The sequence below is a fragment of the Ovis aries genome, chromosome 19 (assembly GCF_016772045.2).
Source record: "Ovis aries strain OAR_USU_Benz2616 breed Rambouillet chromosome 19, ARS-UI_Ramb_v3.0, whole genome shotgun sequence".
Taxonomy (NCBI): Eukaryota; Metazoa; Chordata; class Mammalia; order Artiodactyla; family Bovidae; genus Ovis; species Ovis aries.
The window spans coordinates 39,167,633-39,189,783 of record NC_056072.1 but is presented as its reverse complement, the minus strand read 5'-3'; the positions used below and the strand labels follow the sequence as shown (position 1 = coordinate 39,189,783).

Sequence of the window (22,151 nt, the reverse complement as noted above, 5' to 3'; positions counted from 1 at the left end):
TATAGTCAAAGAGCTACTAGTAGTTCAAATCCAGGGGAGTAAAGACTGCTTAAACACCTCGACCATCTCTAAGAGAATCTTTTTTTAAGATGGTGAGTCATACTTTAACTTTACTGGATTTTGAACTTACATTGCTGCTAAGTCGCTTCAGTCGTGTCTGACTCTGTGCAACCCCATAGACGGCAGCCCACTAGGCTCCTCCGTCCCTGAGGTTCTCCAGGCAAGAATACTGGAGTGGGTTGCCATTTCCTCCTCCAATGCATGAAAGTGAAAAGTAAAGTGAAGTCGCTCAGTCGTGTCTGACTCTTAGTGATCCCATGGACTAAGGATCCCACCAGGCTCCTCCATCCAAGGGATTTTCCAGGCAAGAGTACTGGAGTGGGTTGCCATTGCCTTCTCCTTGAACTTACATTAGATATTAATTAATTAATGGAATGGAATAGAATAAGGTTCCAGGCTGTAGTCCCTTACTCAGAATCACTACTGCCTCACTTTGTGGAGTCAAAATTGGTGACCAGTTTTTAACACACAGGCTCTCACAGTTAGAAGAGACTTTCCTTTTTTTCTCCCCTTCATGTATTTAGCCACATATGGTATGGCATATCGGATCTTAGTTCCCCAATGAGGGATCCTACCTGCACCCCTGCATTGCAAGTGCAGAGTTTTAACCACTAGTCCACCAGGGAAGTCCCGCAAGAGACTTTCTTTTACCTGTGAATGCAGGCCAACCTCCCAAGTGATACTCAGACTTCCTTGGTAACATATCCTACCCACATTCCGTATGGGTCAAATATACAGGGCTTTTCTTAGACCCCCTTTAAAGTACATCATGAGATGCAGGATGGTCACAAATACTAGGCCCAGTCCTCAAATTATCTAGCCCAAACGTGTCCCAAGATTAACCTCTGCAGGGGTTGCAGCTGCCTGCAAGGACTTCAGCCCATTCATTCCTGATTGAGTCAGCCACATGGTGAGAGTACCTGTGTTTCAACAGTGCTATTTGAAACCGCATTACCAACAGTGGCATTGTGGTATCGATTGTAGTTATAGTTTACAACTTTTTTTATTTATGTTTTTTTGCAGCGAAAATGTGATCAGTATTGGCCCACAGAGAACAGTGAGGAGTATGGAAACATTATTGTCACCCTGAAGAGCACAAAAGTACATGCCTGCTATACTGTTCGTCGTTTCTCAGTCAGAAATACAAAAGTGAAAAAGGTATTGAAGGGGTTGGGTGGGCTGCCAGGGCGTCTCTTTTTAAACTAGTATGAAAATCACTGTGCTACCAAGGCCAACTCTCATAACCAACTTGTTTTTTTTTTTTTTTTAAAGTATTTTTGAAACGTTTTTTCACAACTCTTTTGATTGACATCAATGTATGGTGTGAAAGATATTGGCAAAGCACATAATAGAACTTAACTGGCCTGACTGAGTTCTTTAATCTCCTCATGAAAGAGGCTTCATTTGGAGTGGGGGGAGGGACAAAAGGTCCTCTGAGGTTTTGGTAGCCAGCAAATATGGCAGCATCTGTTTGGTAATTTAGCTTTTTAAATATAATTTTCTGACAGCTTTAGAGCATTGTTTCCTAAAGTGTGTCCCAAGGAATACTAGCCCTGCAGTATGCTTGCAAAACTCAAAGTGCGCAAAATGAGTGCTGAATGAGCCTGAATTCCCCCTTAAAAATTTACAAGGAAAACAAGTACCCAGAGTGCCAGGGTTAGGAAACCAATGTAGCTCTGTCGTGTTTCCTAATGTGATTTAACAGTAAAGAACTCTTACCATCCTGAGAATCGCCCTTGTGGAAATGGCACGTTCTGGTTTTCTCAGTTTCTCTTGTTGAAAATCCACTGTCCCATTGAGACTCACAGATCACTCTAGCAGTCCTAGGAACTCAGGACAGATGCTCATTAGGACAGTGTGGAGTGTTACTCACTCTCTGGAGGCTTAGGTAGGCAGCTGTTGGTAGCACTGGCTCCTCATTTATTTTTCTAGGCTTGGACATCTTTGGGAATGTGATAAAACTGTCTGCCTCTTGCCCCAGAAGAATTCACGTTTACTCAGGTTTTTGTACACCATTTCAGTGGCTCTGAAGCCCATTCATGGTCCAAGGTTAACAGTCCTTTCCATGTGTAGCTTTCTTCTCAAGAACGGCAGAAGTATTATATATAAAGATTAGTAGCACTGTCTTTATCTATGTTCTCTACACCAGAGCTGTTACTTGGTTCAAGCTAACCAATAACCAGTTTATATTCATGAAGCATAACGTCCATTAGGCATGGAAACACCTCAGGTATTTAAATGTGGCCCACTTACTCTTATTTTAGAAATGGCTTAAGTCAGAGGAGGATGTCAAATAGGAATGTCTGGCGTTTTGCACACTGACAGTAGGAACTGAAAATGAGGAGGGAAAAGGAGAGGTAACTGGAGAAGTAATAATCAAGGACATCCAAGCACGGGGCCAAGCACCCTACAGTGTTCAGTGTCAACAGATTAATGATCCTGAATCACGAAAAACATTTGTAAATTTTACAAGTATTGGTAATAATAATAATAAAGAACACAGCTCAGAAACTGATCTATCTGAAGAAGATCGTCAACCAAAGTGGTTGAAATGTAAAAAGTTCAGCCACTTGAAGGAAAACAACTCTAAAAAATTCATTTTGAAAGGGACAGATAAATTGACTGTTGCCTTGGACTCTGGAGGTTCAGAAGGATCTTCCCCACACTTCCTGGAGGTTGCACAGCACACGCCTTGCAGCCCCTAAAGGATCAACCTGGACAGTGGAGAAGGAATGGGAGTCCTGGCGCACAGTCAGAGGAGCTGGGGCAGGAAGTCAGGAAATGGAAGTTGTTGTTTGTGTAGTTGCTAAGTAGTTGCTAAGTTATGTCTGATTCTTTTTTCAACCCCCATGGACTGCAGCCTGCCAGGCTCCTCTGTCCATGGGGTTTCCCAGGCAAGGATACTGGAGCGGGTTGCCATTCCCTTCTCCAGGGGATCTTCCTGACCCAGAGATAGAACCTCGTGTCTCCTGCACTGGCAGGTGGATTCTTCACTGCTGAGCCATCAGGGAAGCACCTAGGAAATAGAAATCTTGTAGGCAAATTACTGAGCTCTTTGGATAGCAGATCCAGAAAAATGAAATATGAAACATTCATTCTTGGTGCAGAAGGTAACCATATTCTCTTCTATGAAGTATCTGCGCCTTCTCATCCAGCTGGGTCATGTCCTCATTTGTGGCCAGAGAGGATATCAGCAGTTAGGGCGAATGAGAACAGAGGTTGGGATTCCTGCTGTCCTTACAGCATCTTCATCTAGAATGCCCACTGTTGGCTTAAAGACATGCTTTCTTGCCTTTCTCTTAGGGGCAGAAGGGAAACCCCAAGGGGCGGCAGAATGAACGTGTAGTGATCCAGTACCACTACACGCAATGGCCCGACATGGGGGTTCCGGAGTACGCCCTCCCAGTGCTGACCTTCGTGAGGAGGTCCTCGGCAGCCCGCACGCCGGAGATGGGCCCTGTGCTGGTGCACTGCAGGTGAGGACCCACCCAGCTGGGGAGGGCAGGGGCTGCGGGCCTGCCGCTGCCTTGTTTGACAGCGAACTAGAGTCTTCCACCCCAAACTGGGACCACTGAGACTTGTGGAGTTACAGGAGGTCACTGTAGTCCTTCTAACAGTAAGAAAGCAGCTGCTGCTTGTGAGGGTGAAACAGAATGAACTCTTAGAGGATGAGTCTCTAGTTTTTATAACACCATCTCATTATTGATAAAATCCAATGTTATTTTGTAAGGCAATTGTTGGTAGCTCCTAATATATAAAAACCTTAAACATAAGTTTAGAACTTCCCACACTAGAAACTTTGAGGGTTTTTTTTTTTTTTTTGGTTTGGTTTTTAATTTTTATTTAAGTATAGTTGCTTTAAAGGGTTTGTTAGTTTTTGCTGTACAGCAGAGTAAATCAGTTATATGTATACATACATCCCTTGTTTTTTGAATTTCCTTTCCATTTAGGTCACCACAGAGCAGAGGAGCTTGTGAGTTTTTGAATATGGCTTTTCTGTAGGGTTTCTCCAAAAATTAGTATTTATTTTCTGGGTGAAAGGCTTTGCGCTTAAAGGTACTATATAAAATACCTTTGTAAAGCACATAAAAAGCCTGTTTTCCCTTCTAAACTACCGTAAACAACCTTAGTAAATAGTAACATTAATGCTCAGTTGTGTCCAGCTCTACGACCCCATACCCTCTGGGCTCCTGTGCCCATGGGGTTTCTCAAGCAAGAATACTAGAGCTGGGTTGCCATTTCCTTCTCCAGGGGAATCTCCCCGACCCAGGGATCGAACCCAGGTCTCTTGTGTCTCCTGCATTGGCAGGCAGATCCTTTACACTGAGCCACCTGGAAATCAACCTCAGCTGGTTGTTTAAAAATGCCTTTACTGTATTTATTTATTTATTGAAGGATAATTGCTTTGTAGAATTTTGTTGTTTTCTGTGAAACCTCAACATGAGTCAGCCATAGGTATACATATATCCCCTCCCTTTTGAACTTCCCTCCCATCTCCCACCCGATCCCACCCCTCTAGGCTGATACAGAGCCCCTGTTCAGGTTTCCTGAGCCATACTGGATTGCTTGGCTTTGGCGTTCAGACAGATGTTGCTGCTTCTGTGATGTATCTTACACGGCTGCACAGCTTCCTTGGCTCTTGTTTGGGGCGGCTCCCCTAATAGGTGCCTACAGAGCAGCAGGAGTTGGAGCCTGTCTTCTGTTTAGAGTGCCTCGAGAACTCTCCATTTTTGCTAATCCATTTACAATCACTAAAATAGAAGAGAGTCTACCAGAGAGCTTGTGTATCAGCAGAGTTGTGTCAGACGGGAAACCTTCTAGGGGGGTGGGAGCAGAGATTCTGCCAAAAAGAAGTTTGTTGTTCAATATGGCAGAACTTGGGTCTCCCTAGGATGCTTTGTTTCTCTGAAATGACAGTTAGGATGTGGGATTAAAGAGGCTGGCTTTTCCAGGTGCGCTCTTCCTAGTCCACCTCTGGATTATGAAAGAAAAGTATCCTTTTCAACAGGGACTTTTCCAGTACTGAGCCCACCAGGCTCAAAGCAGAAAGGTGGGCAGAAAGCCCGTATGTTGAAAGGCCGATGGGCTCCCCCACGATCGCTGCGGGAGCAGGAGAGCCAGGTGATGCCTCTGCGGGAGTGGTTCTGGTGTGGGCATGGGGCTGCCAGGAGGGATGCCTTGGGCTCCCTGGCATCATGGACTTAGATCCTTTTGCTTGAGCTACAAGGAAGGCCAAGAAAGCTCGTATGTAGCTTATATATATTTTATTTAAGTATACATAGTCTGTATTTTCATACAAGGAATGAAGTAGTCTTCCCTCCTCATGAAGACTCAAGAGGGAGGAAGGATCCTCTTGTCGTTTGTGGATGCTCTCCATTCATCATAACCTGCGCCAGGTCCCTCGAACAGCAGGGTTATTTCTCAGGGCCGTAGAGATGCGGAGGGTGGTTTCTGCAGTTTGTGCCAGGGCCAAGCAGCAGGGGTGCTCACTGAGCGTCTGCCTTTCTTCCAGCGCTGGTGTGGGCAGGACAGGCACCTACATCGTCATTGACAGCATGCTGCAACAGATAAAAGACAAAAGCACAGTCAACGTCCTGGGATTCCTGAAGCATATTAGGACTCAGCGCAACTACCTCGTCCAGACTGAGGTGAGGAGAGACTGTGCGGCCCCCATGGGGTCTCCGTGCGCTGGAACGGAAGGGTGAGGAGCGTCAGCAGACAGGGCTGGGAGGAAGCTACAGGGGTTTGGATGGGAAGGTGTCCTGACGAGGCTATCTGGTTGTTCCCCACTTTTGTGTGGATGTGAAATGAAGCTGGGACACTGTACCTAATGCTGTGTATTCGTTGATCTGGGAGTTAAACATTGTCTGTCCCGAGAGGATGGTTGTAAAGCCCTCCAGTGAACATGCGTTTCCCCACTGCGTGTTCGGAGCATGGTGTGGCGTACAGAACCGAAGTCAGTGCAGTCCCTGCCCTCAAGCCGCTTCTGGCGCGTTAGGAAGTGAGTGCTGAGGGAATCATGGAGAGGTCCCTGCCAGGGGAAGAGCGCCTTGAAGGTAGATTTCCTGCAGGAAACAGGTGGTATCCCGTCACAGCTCACCTCGGTGACCGTCATGTCCTCTGCCTTTTAGGAGCAGTACATTTTCATCCATGATGCCTTGTTGGAAGCCATTCTTGGAAAGGAGACAGAAGTGTCTTCCAGTCAGCTGCACAGTTACGTTAACAGCATCCTCATACCAGGAGTAGGAGGCAAGACGCGACTGGAAAAACAGTTCAAGGTACTGCTTTGAATACATTTCTTTGGGCAAAAAGCAAGGAGGTAAAGAAATGCCTTGAGTTTAGGGCTCCATGTCCTTTGTGCATGAATGTTTAGACTGAGATGGATTACTTTGTGTACTCCTGAGATGTAATACATGGGAAAATCAAGCTGTGACTTGTTTGTAAGTGTCTTGAGTAGAGAGTGCTGTGCTATATTTTCTTCTGTGCAGTTTACAACTTTATTTGAACATAAACACTTGCCCCTGGCCACAATGATGTAATATGTTGTTCGTTGTTCCAATCAAAAAAAAAAAAAAAATCCCCTGTATTCTTTCTGACCTAATTTATCTTACCCTTATGAAGAACGGCAATTTGTTGACATTATCTTGAAAGCTGAGCTCTTTGAAAGACTATCCCAGCAGATGATTTAGAAACTAAAAAAGACTTACTAAGCAATACTAGAAAAAAGGTTAATTTTTCCTAAATGGGGTTTTCTTTCTCTTTGATAGGGGCACAAGGTGTGAAGACAGTTAGGGTTATATGGAATTGAGTGAAATAAGGTGAAAAGAGAGACTATAAGAACTATTAAAGTAATTAAGGTCAGAGCAGCTTAGCCATCTCAAAAGTACTGAATGCCTCCTATTTAGCAGTCTCTCATTAGACTTTAAAAATCTGTCTTTTTTGCACATTGTTCTATTTCTCATTTTGTGTCAAGATAAAAAGAATGAGATGAATCGCTGCCGTTTTCATTTTCATGGTAAAACTTTCCATAGACACTGAAACCTTCCTTTGAATCTCAGCTGAAGAAATGAGACTGTCAAGCAAATGATAACAAGTGATATGAAATGAAAAATAGATTAATTTCACCAGGTTCAGTCATAACAACTTTATATTTCCAGGTCTCCTTTTATAATGTCCTACCCACTCTAAAAACCATTAAGTTAATTAATAGTGAGGACATAGTGTCTTATTTTGAATGCTGAAAATGAATTCTTTAAAAATTAATATTTCTTATATTAAAAAAATTATTTTTTACTGGGGCATAGCCAGTTAACAATGTTGTGATAGTTTAAGGTGGACAGCAAAGGGACTCAGCCATATACAGACATGTATCCGTTCTCCCCCCAAACTCCCCTCCCATCGAGGCTGCCACATAGCATTGAGCAGAGTTCCCTGTGCTCTACAGCACCTCCTTGTTGGTTATCCATTTTAAATATAGCAGTGTGGAGTACCAGTATTTTTAAAATTCTGCCGTTTGTTCCTGAAACATTTGTTTATACCTTGTTTTAAAAAATTCATCAAAGGAGACCGGGTTGTTTGTTCTTTTACAGGTATAGAACTTACCTAGAAAGAAAACACAAGAAACAGAAACTCAGGCTGCCTCCAGGGCCCTGGACAGTGTAGCCGTAAAGCCGGTAGAGCAGGAGAGCATTCCCATACATTCTAGTAGAGAGTGCATGGGAAAGTCCACATTAATTCAGTAAATCCAAAGAAGTCATTCCGTAAATCCACATTATTCAATAAATATTGCTTACATAGAGCCTGCCGTCAAGAAACCTAAGGCCTAAAAGTAAGTGAAACAAGACGCACTCCACCGAGACAGTTGAGAAAAGTACCACCAGTCAGACACAAAGTGCTCTTAGGGTGCAAAAATGTTCAAAAGTCATCAGTTATCTGATTATTGGCATTTTTGCCAGATCTTCAAGCAGATGCTCTCAGTTGTAGCTTTGTTTTTGTTCTGTTGTCTTTCCAAGCTTTATTGAGATAGAATTCTAAGTTCAGGGGACACAAGGTATGATTTGATGTTTATGTGCATACTGGAAAATGTTTGCCACAGTAAGTTAACACATGCACAAATATAGTCCTTTGAGTGAGGACGAAAATGTTGCTTTTCTTTCAGCTGGTCACACAGTGCAATGCAAAATATGTGGAATGCTTCAGTGCTCAGAAGGAGTGCAACAAAGAAAAGAACCGAAACTCTTCAGTCGTGCCATGTAAGATCTTAACAGCTGTTCGACTTGACTGTGTTTTTCTTTCCTTGAGATTTTGTGTGTTCAGTAAAGAGGCAACCACCACCACGGGGAAAAGTTATGCTTAGGACAAATAGAACAGATGGGAGGGGCAGCTATCAGCACCAGGAAGTTGCTGTGTCTATGGGACAAGAAATCTAGCTTCAAGTTCACCTCGAGATTGAAGAGTGAGGCTATTTCCACCATGTCTTAGCTTAAAACCCTAAAAAGAAAGGTAAAGTCTTTGTCACTGTGGCATGTATGCTCTCTTAAAATAGAAAGTCCTGGTTTAATCTGTCCAACTGGAACTACAATTATAAAGTATCCTGTCAACTGAGACCAGGACACTTGATAGGTGGTGACCATCGTGTAAGTAACTTGGGACTCAGCAGAGGATATTGTGTGTATGCTGTAGAAACAGACATAGGGAATCAGTGGAGAGATTCTCTTGATTGAAAAAGGCCAAGATTTTCTAAGTGCTTCCTGAACAGAAAGATAGAGATAAGGGGATGCAGAAGAGCAGAGTGCAATATGTTGGTCTAATTATAGGAACATCAAACTGGGGTCAACAGTGACCTCAACTCCTCTTTCGTCTCTAGCTTCTTCGTGACCTGCTGAGAAAGTGTCTCCCACAGTTGCATGCTATTCGCATAATGCCTGCGTCCCTCTGGGCACGTGCAGATGGACGTGTAAAGTTTCCTTTTACATTCAGTCTTAGCTGATAATGCTTTATCTTGGTTAACAGCATAGGTAAGTCTTAAAAAGAAACAGGAGCCAAGGGACTCTGTGGCTCATCAGGTAACTCTGAGAAGGTGCTGTTGATGGTGTGTGGGTAACCAAGGCAAATGTGTTTTTTTTTTTTTTTTGTCATAGCTGAACGTGCTCGAGTGGGTCTTGCACCATTGCCTGGAATGAAAGGAACAGACTACATTAATGCTTCTTATATCATGGTGAGAGTCAACAGTTACTTATATGTAAAGTCGATTACACTAAATGGTGCTAAAGAGCAGACACCACCTATGTGGCTACTCAAATACTTTCTCAATGTGTAATATCAAAATTTGAGAGATTTCTGCATCTGGAAACCTTTAACAAAGAATACCTAATCCATGAGGACACAAAAATACTTAAGAAACAAGCTTGTTAAGGAAGTGATCCTCTTAGTGATTTCACCCGTCTAGTCTTGGAATAAATGTTGAAATGACTGTTAAGTAAAAACAGCAGGGGGAATGAGAAGTGAATAGGACACAGAGAGAAAACTGTCTCTACGTGTTAGCAGAAGTACATCTAAAAGTTAGCCGAGTGCACTGAAAGCCTCTTTGGATTGTTTCAGTGAGGCTAGCACCATGCTGGTCTTATTTCATGAATGTGTTTTACTACCGTGGAGTTACAATAAGGCACTCATAATCGATGGTTCTTCATCTTCCTAACTAAAGGGCTATTACAGGAGCAATGAGTTTATTATAACCCAGCACCCTCTGCCGCACACCACCAAGGATTTCTGGAGGATGATTTGGGACCACAATGCACAGATCATTGTCATGCTGCCGGACAACCAGAGCTTGGTGAGTGAGGCACGCCTGCTCTGCATTCACGGGCCTGTGAGGCCGCACGCATTCATGACCTTGCAGTAGGGCTGTAGTGTCTGCACGCGCTGGGGAGGGAATGTAGACTGCTCATTTCATAGGTCTGCTCCAGTCCTTGATTTCTGATTCCTAGTGGTAGAACCCCTCAACTCTACTGTACACGGTAGGTGACAGAAGGTTTTGAAAAAAACTTCTGTTTCCAACCTCACTAGTGTATGAAGACACTGATCTCTTAGTTGCTACATGTCACTGTTGAAAACCACATGAGCAGTGGTCAACATGTATTGATTATATGACCTTGTTTTTACATGTATTAGCTCATTAAATCATTTCTACAACTTGATGACGTAGGTACTGTCTTCACCTCCTTTAGAAGCTGAGAAAACTGAGGGACCTAGTTTGCCCAGGGGCATATACAAATAATTATGGCCATGATTTGAGTCACTTGTCTTATTTTGTTATTGTCTATGTCCAACCCCACATTACAGAAATGTTTCCCAGCCAAAAAAAAAAAAATCAGTATCAAAAGTACTAATAATGTATCATCATTTACCCCTCATTCCATAGGCAAGCCAGATCTGTTACAGGGAAGGAGAAAAGGAGAGGCTTTTTTGTTGGAAATTAACGGTGCTTTTTAAAGAGCTCGACTAAGCTACTAATTCTTTCTCCTCCCTTTAGTCCTTCCCTGTTGAGGTCTCCAGACTTCCCAGGTGGATCAGAGGTAAAGAATCCACCTGCCAATGCAGGAGACCTGGGTTGGGAAGATCCCCTGGAGAAGGAAATGGCAACCCACTCCAGTATTCTTGCCTGGGAAATCCCATGCACAGAGGAGCCTGGCGGGCTACAGTCCAGGGGGTCACAAAGAATCAGACAGGACTTAGCAACTAAACAACAACTGAGGTCTGTAAGACCCTAGAGGAGAAGGGTGAGCACGTTTATGAAAACAAGTTTAAGTGTTACCGCTGCACTTTGATTGCCTGAAGTTTTCAATCAATTGGGTCTTCGGAAGTTACTATGAGGACATGGAAGCACACAGACTAAAAACAAAAACAAAAATGATCTGCTTCCTTGAGTGTCAAGAGTAGTGAGTTTTTTAATCAGGAAAGAACAGCATGTGATTGAACCCCTAGTCTTGATGACATGCGTTTGACTGTGTGCCCAGTCAGTAGGAACTTCACTTTGTCACTTTCTGCTCCAGCTTCAGAATACCAAGACTGCTTCTGTGTGATAGAATGGCAACAGAGTTGAGAATCTTAAGCTAAAAACTGGAGTGTAAATTTTCAAATTAGCTGGCAATAGGGGTCTATTCTGTTTGGCATATGGAAATTGGAGGCATTTAGGGTTGTTAAAACGTGCATTTGTTGGATGAGTCAGTGTTTTGTTATCCTCACTGAACAGAGGACAGCCACTGAAAGCAGCTCTACCCACAAGCTCATTTGCATGGGCAGGCGCGTGGGAGCCTGGATCCAGTGAGTCTGCTGTGCGGACAGTGAGGGCTGCAGGGCCAGGCCTGCCACTTCCTGGTCTCTCTCGGGCCGCGGAGGCGATGCTGGAATCCTGCACGTCCGCGCTCATAGCTCAGAGGTGGAAAGTCAGATGTAGTGTTTCCTAAGGGCTTTCCTGCTGGCTGAGTCGATAAAGAATCTGCCTGCAATCCAGAAGACCTGGGTTCGATCCCTGGGTCAGGAAGATCCCCTGGAGGAGCAAATGGCAACCCACTCCAGTATTCTTGCCTGGAGAATCCCATGGACAGAGGAGCCTGGTGGGCTACAGCCCATGGGGTCGCAAGGAGTCAGACATGATGATGTCTCTGCATTTTTTGTTTGCTTTGTTGTTTATCACTACTGTAACTCTACAAGACCATGATTCTGTAGATGGCCCAAAAGTCACTGTGGCCAAGGCATCTTTGCCTTTTCCATCAGCAAAATACCCATGAGACCAGAGCTCCTACTGAAGTCAGTAGCATTGTTTCTTTGTGTCTGTCAAGTTGAGGCATTATTCCCTAGTTTACTGTCTTGTGTTCAAAACTATTTTTCTGCCTTTCTTCCACCATTTTGTTAGTTGCTCAGCTGTGGGGTTTGTGACCCTGTGGACTATAGCCCACCAGGCTACTCTGTCCATGGGGTTCTCCAGGCAAGAAGACCTGAGTGGGTTGCCATTACTAACTCCTTTTGGCAGTTGGTAGGCCAGTTAGAGAATTTCTAATTCATATTATCATCATAATAGTTATTTGGGGTATATAGTTTTATTATTCCCACTTTTCCAACATGGAAATTAAGGCCTAGTCAGATTATTCAGGGTCATATCCCGTCCTATGCTTAATCTGTGTATTTGGTCAAATTTAGAGGCCTTGTTCATCATTATGTCTTTGCTGCTGTTTTAGTTGCTCAGTGGTGTCTGACTTTGTAACCCTATGGACTGTAGCCAGCCAGGCTCCTCTGTGCAGGGGATTTCTCAGGCAAGAACACTGGAGTGGGTTGCCATTCCCTTCTCCAGGGGATCTTCCCAAACCAGGGATCAAACCCACGTTTCCTGCATTGCAAGTGTCTTCTTTACCACTCATCCACCAGGATACCTGTTAAAAGGGTCCTAATTCCATATCCTAGGGCACAGTGTATTAAAATCCAAGACAGTTACAGACTTCTTTTGTATAGACTAAACCCGATTGCTAATCTGTTTCCCCTTATGCTGAGCTTTAAAAATAAAAATGTACTTGGCAATAAGCTATATTGAAACTTGAAAGGGTGATAAGTCTTATTGGACTGTTGGCTCATTTCTAATGCAACAATGTAAGATTAAACAAAACCTTGCTTTGAACATTATTCAGAATTATTTCTGACTTCACTAGTATAGTGTCTAGGCTTTTTCAGGAAAATGCCCATGGAAATCTATATATTACATGCAAACTGTAATTTGCCATTTGAACTGATGAGAAAAAGGAGATGAGGCTCATCATAATGATTGGATTTCTCAGCCTCCAACCTAGGCAACGGTTATCTTTTTCTTAGGCCTTCATAGTTTTCAGGGAAAGAATTCAAGTATCAAGCCTGAATATTGTATTAGTTTCAGATGTACAGCTTAGCGATTCAGTTATTTCTTCTGATTCTTTTCCATTACAGGTTATTACAAGATATTTGAATATTGCTCTCTGAGCTGTAAATTGTTATTGCTTGTCTATTTTATGTACTGTAGTTTCTGTTACTGAATATTTATGTTTAATCTTAAAATAGATAAACATTTAAAGCTTGCCTGATTCAAGACTGAAAGACCTGAAGTCTTAACATTGACAATTTAACTTCCCTTTTACAAAGCACCTTATACTTATAGCCAGCATGCTTATTTATGGACCTGTCTGAGCTTTGTAGATGAAAACTGCCTTCCCTCACTGGTATATTAAGAAAAGTACATAAGATAATGTTTACAAAAAGTCTTTTGGAAAATGCTAGTCAACTGTAGAACTCTTAATAACATAATCCATAGAACAACAATTAGCATATCTTAATTGCACTAAGCCACTGTGAAATAATAAAATGGATAGGATAGGAGATCGTATCTTCTTTTTTATTCTCACACTTACCATCACACAGCATTTCTCAGCTAGGTAAGGTTAGACATCCCCTACAGAAGGAGCCTTTTTGGTTGGTAGAGTAACATAGATGAGAGGTGCCAAAACATAGTGATTGTGTTTTACAATAAAATACAATAACCACTGACCTCAGCATGATGCAATATGCGTATATCAATAATTCTGTGAACCCAACTTAAAAGATGATCTGGGAATCATGGGAAATTGCAAACATAAGAAATTGGTAAGAAAATTCAAGAACGAATGGTTGACAGCCCTGCAGAAGAATTTTTTTCTTTTTTTCTTTGGTGCCTGTAGGCTGAAGATGAGTTTGTGTACTGGCCCAGTCGAGAAGAATCCATGAACTGTGAGGCCTTTACCGTCACCCTTATCAGTAAAGACAGACTGTGCCTCTCTAATGAAGAGCAAATTATCATCCATGATTTTATCCTTGAAGCTACACAGGTAACTTCAACCTCAGGTCCTTGGTAACAGCTGTACCTAGGTCCTGGGTGATTCTAAGTCACAATGAAGTAATCTACCACCCTGAGGACAGGCCCAGGCAGGCGTCTTGAGTATGACCTAATTTTAAATGTGCACACTTCCTTTTTTGCTGCCTTCAAGTATTTGCTTTTTCCAGGTGCAAGGATGAAATGTAGCAGTTCCTCGGATTGAGCATGCATACAAATAGGCTTGTTGACCTGATTATAAGAACAATATACTAGAGCTCTATAGTTACTTTGCCATCAGAAATGTAAGCCTTAGAATATAATATGTTGCAGGGGTGATAATATTAAGACTATACATTTAAAAAAATACACATTTTGATGAGTAATTAACTATCTTCCTATGGAGTGGTTAAGAGGGGAGTTATCTTATTTAGTAAATTAAATACTGATGTCCTTTCCCCTTCCTTGTTTTTATTTTTATAGATAAGATAGAATAGGATATAAAGTCTCTTACAGTTTGTTGTCCCTTAAAATGTTTGCCTAAACAGGATTCTGTTTCACTGTGATAACCTCATTTGTTGCTTCCCTGGTGGCCTAGCAGTAAAGAATCTGCCTGCAGGGCAGGAGACACAGATTCAATCACTGGGACAGGAAGCTCCCCTGGAGAAGGAAATGGCAACCCACTCCAGTGTCCTTGCCTGGGAAATCCCATGGATAGAGGAGCAGGACTATAGTTCATGGCATCAGAAAGGATTCGGACACAACTGTAGCAACTACAGTACCACACCACCAACCTCATTTGTTAACTGTCAGGCAGAGACCTCCCTAGTACTTTCCTCCTTAGAGCAGCTTGGGTCTCCTGGCAATCATGGCGTTCTTCAGTGGTCTGTACTATGTGCTAGCAAGTCCCAGTTGTTAAGACTGTAGATGGGGTGAAGTGAAGGGTGACCTGTGACTCGTGTCATGCTGGTTGCAGGATGACTATGTCCTCGAAGTCCGACATTTCCAGTGCCCCAAGTGGCCCAACCCGGACGCCCCCATCAGCAGTACTTTTGAGCTCATCAACGTCATCAAGGAAGAGGCCTTGACAAGGGACGGCCCCACCATTGTGCATGATGAGTATGTACCAGGTTTTTTCCATTTTCCTGTTGCACTGTAATAGGAGGAGGGAGGAGGGAGAGACTCACAAGCCCTATCTCTGCGTGCGACAATTCCAGGGTATTTCTAATGTGCACGTCGTGGTTTCTGCTGGGTACATGTGGTTTCTAGTGTGCACTGGTGTAAAATGTTGTGCATTTTAGTTTGTCAGAGGCTTCAGGTTCTGCTATAGGGTTCGTCTTTCTAGATAGTACTGTGTATTAGCCTACCGCAATATATCTGCATGCTTTCCTAGGTTTTCTGTTTCAGTAATGCAGACTAGACAGTAATGTACATGTTTACATTTATATTAATTTACATGTCATAGTTTATATTATCTTTAAACCCTTACACTGAATTTCAACAAACACTAGGTAGAAAACCTTTTAAAATATGTTTAGTTGATTAGTAATCATAAAGTTAACTCTTAATAATATTTATAGTTTACACTGTGTTTTGAAGTTTACCGTCTCTGGTGGTTTAAAGGTAAAGCATGATTTGCTTCTAGCTCAAAGCTGCTAGGTGTCTGAGTGGAGTTCAGACCCCGCACACTCTCACTTTAATGAGAGGGACAGGGTCCTAGATATGCCTAATGGTGTGTGAATATCTGGAGTCAGACTTCATAGCTGGGACTTGACCTGCCAGACAGTGGCAGACGGTTTCAAATCTCACAAGCCTCTAGCCCAGGTTCCACGGTAGGCAGCTTCCTTAGTCAGCACGTTGTTAGGCATTTACTATTAAATTACCACCCCCTCTGCTAGAGTAGATATTAATACATTTCACAGTGACGCTTATAAAATAAGCCTTTGCTTTGACCTGTTGCTGTCAGAGGAAATGAGACTTCTGGCGGAGGTCAGTACTGTCACCAGTTTGAAGCAAGCCACATGACTGGCTCCTTCCAAGGAGTCTGATGGTCTTTTTAAAATAGTGACTATTTCAGAATGTTAGCCTGCCTCTTAATTAGATTAAGAAGAACTAAGAGGCTACAGTCTATGGTGTCCCAAGAGTTGGACACAAGTTAGCAACTAAACCACCACCAGTAAGTAAGATCCCTGGAAATGTGACAACCAGCAGTAGTGTTTAAATGACACAGACAGCTTCAGAATAACTAGATACTTGCTCCTAGTCTAAGCAACTGTAGGATATGCAGTGATAGCAGAAAGTGAGGACTGCTTCTAGAGTCTCCCTCCTCCCCACTAATCTGGGTTAGCTTTTCAAATACCTTCTGGATTTTACCAGCTTTTAGCAATTCAGACTAAATTCTGATGTTGCTGCCCGGTTTTGTTTTGGATTTTGCGGTACTAGTAGTACTCCAAGGATCTGCCCTTAACTCAGGAATGCAGCTGATCTTATATTAGAGAACGGAGAAAGGGAGGGAAAAAGTACAATTTTAACAGAACTGTTTGATTCATTCATCTATAGACAGCTTTGGGGTGGATTGTCTTATGTAGAGATTTTCATTTTACACTACATGCTGCATATGTTACCTCTGGACTTAATCAGATACAGCTTGTTCTTAGGTCTAAATAAGAAAAGAGCAAGTTAATCCTACACAAGTGCATCTTCACATGTTACGTAGGTGAGCTGGATGAAAAGCCCCCAATGATCAAGTGTTCATTCGTTTACCCACCGTCTTTAAGAGAGAAGTGAGTGCATTAAAATTATTTTTCTACATTACTTGAGCAAATTTGAAGTTTTTAAGTAGTTGCTAGCTCTCGTACAGCACTCTGAATGCCAGTTACCTTTCAGTTTCCATCTTACCTTTTGCACCTCTAAATATCCCTTCCTGCTAGCCTACAGACACCTCAAGTCTAGTATCTGTAGGTCCAAACTCAGCCTCCCGTCCTGCTCCCATCCACTTAGTCGTACAAACCAGAAAGACATCAAAGTCCTTTGTGCCTCCTCACCTCCATGTATCATCGGCCCCCAGAGCTTGCAGATGCTCCGCAGGCTTTCAGTACACTTTCCAGATCCTTCTGCAGCCTGGTTGAAGTCTACTCTGCCCCAGCTATCATCCCAGTCCTCCTGTCTTCTCATTCAACACACACCTCAAAAGGCACTCTCTTTGAAACTGTCTCTAATTCATCCCAGAGGTGACCATTCACAGACAACACATCTTTACCAGTGCCATTCCTGTTTATGAGATCCGCTTCTCAGTGCTTGTTTACATGACTGTCAGCCCCACACTGCAGAGACCAGCAGTGTGAACTCATTTGTCCCATTCTCCATAGAGTGAAATCCCATGCCTGACACACAGTGGGTAGTAGATAAATACTGATATGCGTTGGTACCGTGTTTCAAGTTAGGATGACTTACCCATTATTCAGGATATGTGCTTATATATGAACTTTGCCCGGAGAGCCTTGTTTTTGTTTTGGTTATTGTTATTTTATCTGCTTACATGTATCTGTGGACTATAAAGCCAATTTACAAAGTTTTTAAAGCCCTGTCAAAAAATAGGTGGGGGGAGGCTTGGAAAGGCCTGGGTGCTTTCCACTGACCGAGAGTTAAACTTCCAGTGCACGAACTCTGTGCTGTCTGCCTGGTCCTCACAGCTGTGTGCCAGGTGAGTGGAGTTTCTAGATAAAACGATCTCTAAGGGTAAAACTTCCTCAACGAAAAGTACACTCATTCAGTTTGAGCACAGGCATAGGTTAAAGGCAAACCGCTTTGTTCTCAGCTTCCTATGTTTGTCTGCTCAAGACAGTCCTATCCAGAGGCTGATCTGTATCATTACTGTCAAATGGCAAACACAGAGCCTATTTTCCTCAGAAGAGTGTGGAACACAGTCATGGTTCTTACACCGTTTTATGAGACAGTAGTAGCTTAGACCTTCACTTACAGAACCAAAAGGCTGGTTTCTTGTGTGAATCTACCACCCTGTTTCATGCCAGAGTGGGCTGATTTCATTCAGCAGTTCTCAGAGTGGGATCTGAGGGTCCCCGATTGGGAAGGGCGGCGGGATGGTCTCTTGGATCACCTTCTAGGTAATCCAGGCAGACGCAACAGTTTTCAGAATAATACAAAGATACTGGTAGCCTTGTTCACTCTTATTCTGTCTTGAGTGTACAGAGGAGTTTCTCAGAGTGACCTGACCCAGGTGACATCCCCACTCTGACAGCGAAGGGAATGTGTGCTTGCATGGTGGTGTGTTTCAATGTTTTCTCAGCTCTAATGTCTGATACAGTAAAGACTGATAGCTAACAGCCAAATAAGAAAAAGCTCTTTTAGGGGGTTTTCAATAATTGTTAATTTTGACCTGAGATGGTCTATAGCAAATGCTTCTGAAATATATGGACTGCTTTCTGAACCACCTGTTGTAAAGACACCCCCCTCAAGTTAGAACTAATTGAGTCCTTCTTTTAATCCTCAAAATCACCCCATGAGGGGAGTAATTTTAGGATCCGCTCTTCCTGTGTGAGGAAATGAGGGCTGCAAAGGTAAGTCCTAGGGCCTGTGTGCACATGTATCTGATTAGCAAGGATCAGAGCCAGCACCAGCTACTAATGTGCATAGGACCCCCTTGCTCAAAAATTATTACCAGTAAAGCATTTCCAGTTAAAGAAACAATCCTGTTTACCATCAAATCAAAAAGAATAAAATACCTAGGAATAAACCTACCTAAGGAGGCAAATTTAAGTGACTAGATGTGATAGAGTGCCTGATGAACTATGGAATGAGGTTTGTGACATTGTACAGGAGACAGGGATCAAGACCATCCCCATGGAAATGAAATGCAAAAAAGCAAAATGGCTGTCTGGGGAGGACTTACAAACAGCTGTGAAAAGACGAGAAGCGAAAAGCAGAGGACAAAAGGAAAGATATACCCATTTGAATGCAGAGTTCCAAAGAATAGCAAGGAGAGATAAGAAAGCCTTCCTCAGCGATCAATACAAGGAAATAGAGGAAAACAACAGAATGGGGAAGACTGGAGATCTCTTCAAGAAAGTTAGAGATACCAAGGGAACATTTCATGCAAACATGGGCTCAATAAAAGACAGAAATGGTATGGACCTAATGGAAGCAGAAGATATTAAGAAGAGGTGGCAAGAATACACAGCAGAACTGTACGGAAAAGATCTTCATGACCAAGATAATCACAATGGTGTTATCACTCATCTAGAGCCAGACATCCTGGAATGTGAAGTCAAGTGGGCCTTAGAAAGCATCACTACAAACAAAGCCAGTGAGGTGATGGAATTCCAGTTGAGCTGTTTCCAGTCCTGAAAGATGATGCTTGAAAGTGCTGCACTCAATATGCCTGCAAATTCGGAAAACTCAGCAGTGGCCACAGGGCTGGAAAAGGTCAGTTTTCATTCCAATCCCAAAGAAAGGCAATGCCAAAGGATGTTCAAACTACCACACAACTGCACTCATCTCTCACACCAGTAAAGTAATGCTCAAAATTCTCCAAGCCAGACTTCAGCAATACCTGAACCGTGAACTTCCAGATGTTCAAGCTGGTTTTAGAAGACACAGAGGAACCAGAGATCAAATTGCCAAAATCCGCTGGATCATCGAAAAAGCAAGAGAGTTCCAGAAAAACATCTATTTCTGCTTTATTGACTATGCCAAAGCCTTCGACTTTGTGTGTGGATCACAATAAACTTGGAAAAGTCTGAAAGAGATGGGAATACCAGACCACCTGACCTGCCTCTTGAGAAACCTATATGTAGGTCAGGAAGCAACAATTAGAACTGGACGTGGAACAACAGACTGGTTCCAAATAGGAAAAGGAGTACATCAAGGCTGTATATTGTCACCCTGCTTATGTAACTTCTATGCAGAGTACATCCTGAGAAACGGTGGGCTGCAGGAAGCACAAGCTGGAATCAAGATTGCCAGGAGAAATATCAATAACCTCAGATATGCAGATGACACTACCCTTATGGCAGAAAGTGAAGGGGAACTAAAAAGCCTCTTGATGAAAGTGAAAGAGGAGAGTGAAAAAGTTGGCTTAAAGCTCAACATTCAGAAAACGAAGATCATGGCATCTGGTCCCATCACTTCATGGGAAATAGATAGGGAAACAGTGTCAGACTTTATTTTTTTGGGGCTCCAAAATCACTGCAGATGGTGACTGTAGCCATGAAATTAAAAGACACTTACTCCTTGGGGTGGCTCAGAGGATAAACATCTGCTTGCATTGCGGGAGACCTGGGTTCAATCCCAGGGTCGGGAAGATCCCGTGGAGAAGGAAATGGCAACCCACTCCAGTATTCTTGCCTGGAAAAATCTCATGGATGGAGGAGCCTGGTAGGCTCCAGTCCATGGGGTCACAAAGAGTCAGACACGACTGAGCAAATTCACTTTCACTCACTCCTTGGAAGGAAAGTTATGACCAACCTACATAGCATATTGAAAAGCAGAGACATTACTTTGCCAACAAATGTCCATCTAGTCAAGGCTATGGTTTTCCAGTGGTCATGTATGGATGTGAGAGTTGGTCCATGAAGAAAGCTGAGTGCCGAAGAATTGATGCCTTTGAACTGTGGCATTGGAGAATACTCTTGAGAGTCCCTTGGACTGCAAGTAGGTCCAACCAGTCCATCCTAAAGGAGATCAGTCCTGGGTGTTCATTGGAAGGACTGATGCTAAAGCTGAAATTCCAATACTTTGGACACCTCATGCAAAGAGTTGACTCATTGGAAAAGATCCTGATGCTGGGAGGGATTGGGGGCAGGAGGAGAAGGGGACGACAGAGGATGAGATGGCTGGATGGCATCACTGACTCGATGGACATGAGATTGGGTGAACTCTGGGAGTTGGTGATGGACAGGGAGGCCTGGTGTGCTGCAATTCATGGGGTCGCTAAGAGTCAGACACGACTGAGCAACTGAACTGAAGGAGGCAAAAGGCCTGCACTCTGAAAACTGTTAAGAAAGAACTTAAAGACAACACCAACAATATCGATGCTTCCAATCCAAGAACATGTTAAAATATACCACACAGATTCGGTGAATCCCTATCAGATTACTAATGGCATTTTCATAGAACTAGAACAAGAGAGTTTTTAATTTGTATGGAAACACAGAAGATTCCAAATAACCAAAGCAAGCCTGAGAAAGAAAAAAGAAGCTGGAGGAATCAGGCTTCCTGACTTCAGACTATACTACAAGCTACAGAAATATAGACCAATGGAACAGGATACAAAGTCCAGAAATAAACCCATGCACTTAAGGTCAGTTAACCTACAACAAAGGAGGCAAGAATATACAATGGAGCGAAAACAGTCTCTTCACTAAGTGGTGCTGGGAAAACTGGACACCTACATTTGAAAGAATGAAATCAGAACATTCTCTAACACCATACACACAGACATCACCAAATGGTCAGTACCAGAATCAGACTGATTATATTCTTTGCAGCAAAAGATGGAGAAACTATACAGTCAGCAAAAACAAGACTGGGAACTGACTGTGGCTCAGATTATGAACTCCTTATTGCCAAATTCAGACTCAAATTGAAGAACATAGGGAAAACCACTAAGCCATTCAGGTCTGACCTAAATCAAATCTCTTAAGATTAGACATTGAAAAAGTGAAAGTTGCTCAGTCATGTCGAACTTCGCAACTCCATGAACTGTACAGTCTGTGGAATTCTCCAGGCCAGAATACTGGAGTGGGTAGCCTATCCCTTCTCCAGGGGATCTTCCTGACCCAGGGATCAAACTCGGGGCTCCTGCATTGCAGGTGGATTCTTTACAGGTGAGCTACCAGGGAAACCCATTGATTATACAGTGGAAGTGACAAATAGAATCAAGCGATTAGATCTGACAGATTGCCAGAAGAACCATGGACAGAGGTTCGTAACATTGTACAGGAGGTAGTGATCAAAACCTTTCCCAAGAAAAAGAAATGCAAAAAGGCAAAATGGTTGTCTGAGGAGGTTTACAAATAGCTGAGAAAAGAAACAGTCATGTGTAAATGTGAGAGCTGGACCATAAAGAAGGCTGAGCGCCAAAGTAGTGATGCTTTTGAACTGTGGTTTTGAAGTAGAGTCTCGAGAGTCCCTTTCACTACAAGATCAAACCAGTCAATCCTAAAGGTAATCAACCCTGAATATTCTTTGGAAGGACTGATGCTGA

The 22,151-nt window shown here is 42.9% G+C and overlaps 1 protein-coding gene across 4 annotated transcripts in view; it reads left to right on the top strand.

The window, feature by feature from the left end:
• The window catches only part of PTPRG (protein tyrosine phosphatase receptor type G), a 774,731-nt gene that overhangs the window by 740,754 nt on the left and 11,826 nt on the right, over positions 1-22,151 (top strand). For all 4 annotated transcript variants that reach the window (XM_060402273.1, XM_027958231.2, XM_027958232.2 and 1 more), the window contains 9 exons: positions 1,084-1,218; positions 3,364-3,536; positions 5,573-5,708; positions 6,192-6,338; positions 8,219-8,312; positions 9,201-9,277; positions 9,764-9,892; positions 13,797-13,943; positions 14,904-15,046. In XM_060402273.1, coding sequence (XP_060258256.1) covers positions 1,084-1,218; positions 3,364-3,536; positions 5,573-5,708; positions 6,192-6,338; positions 8,219-8,312; positions 9,201-9,277; positions 9,764-9,892; positions 13,797-13,943; positions 14,904-15,046 — 1,181 coding nt within the window. The remainder of the gene's footprint in view (positions 1-1,083; positions 1,219-3,363; positions 3,537-5,572; positions 5,709-6,191; positions 6,339-8,218; positions 8,313-9,200; positions 9,278-9,763; positions 9,893-13,796; positions 13,944-14,903; positions 15,047-22,151) is intronic.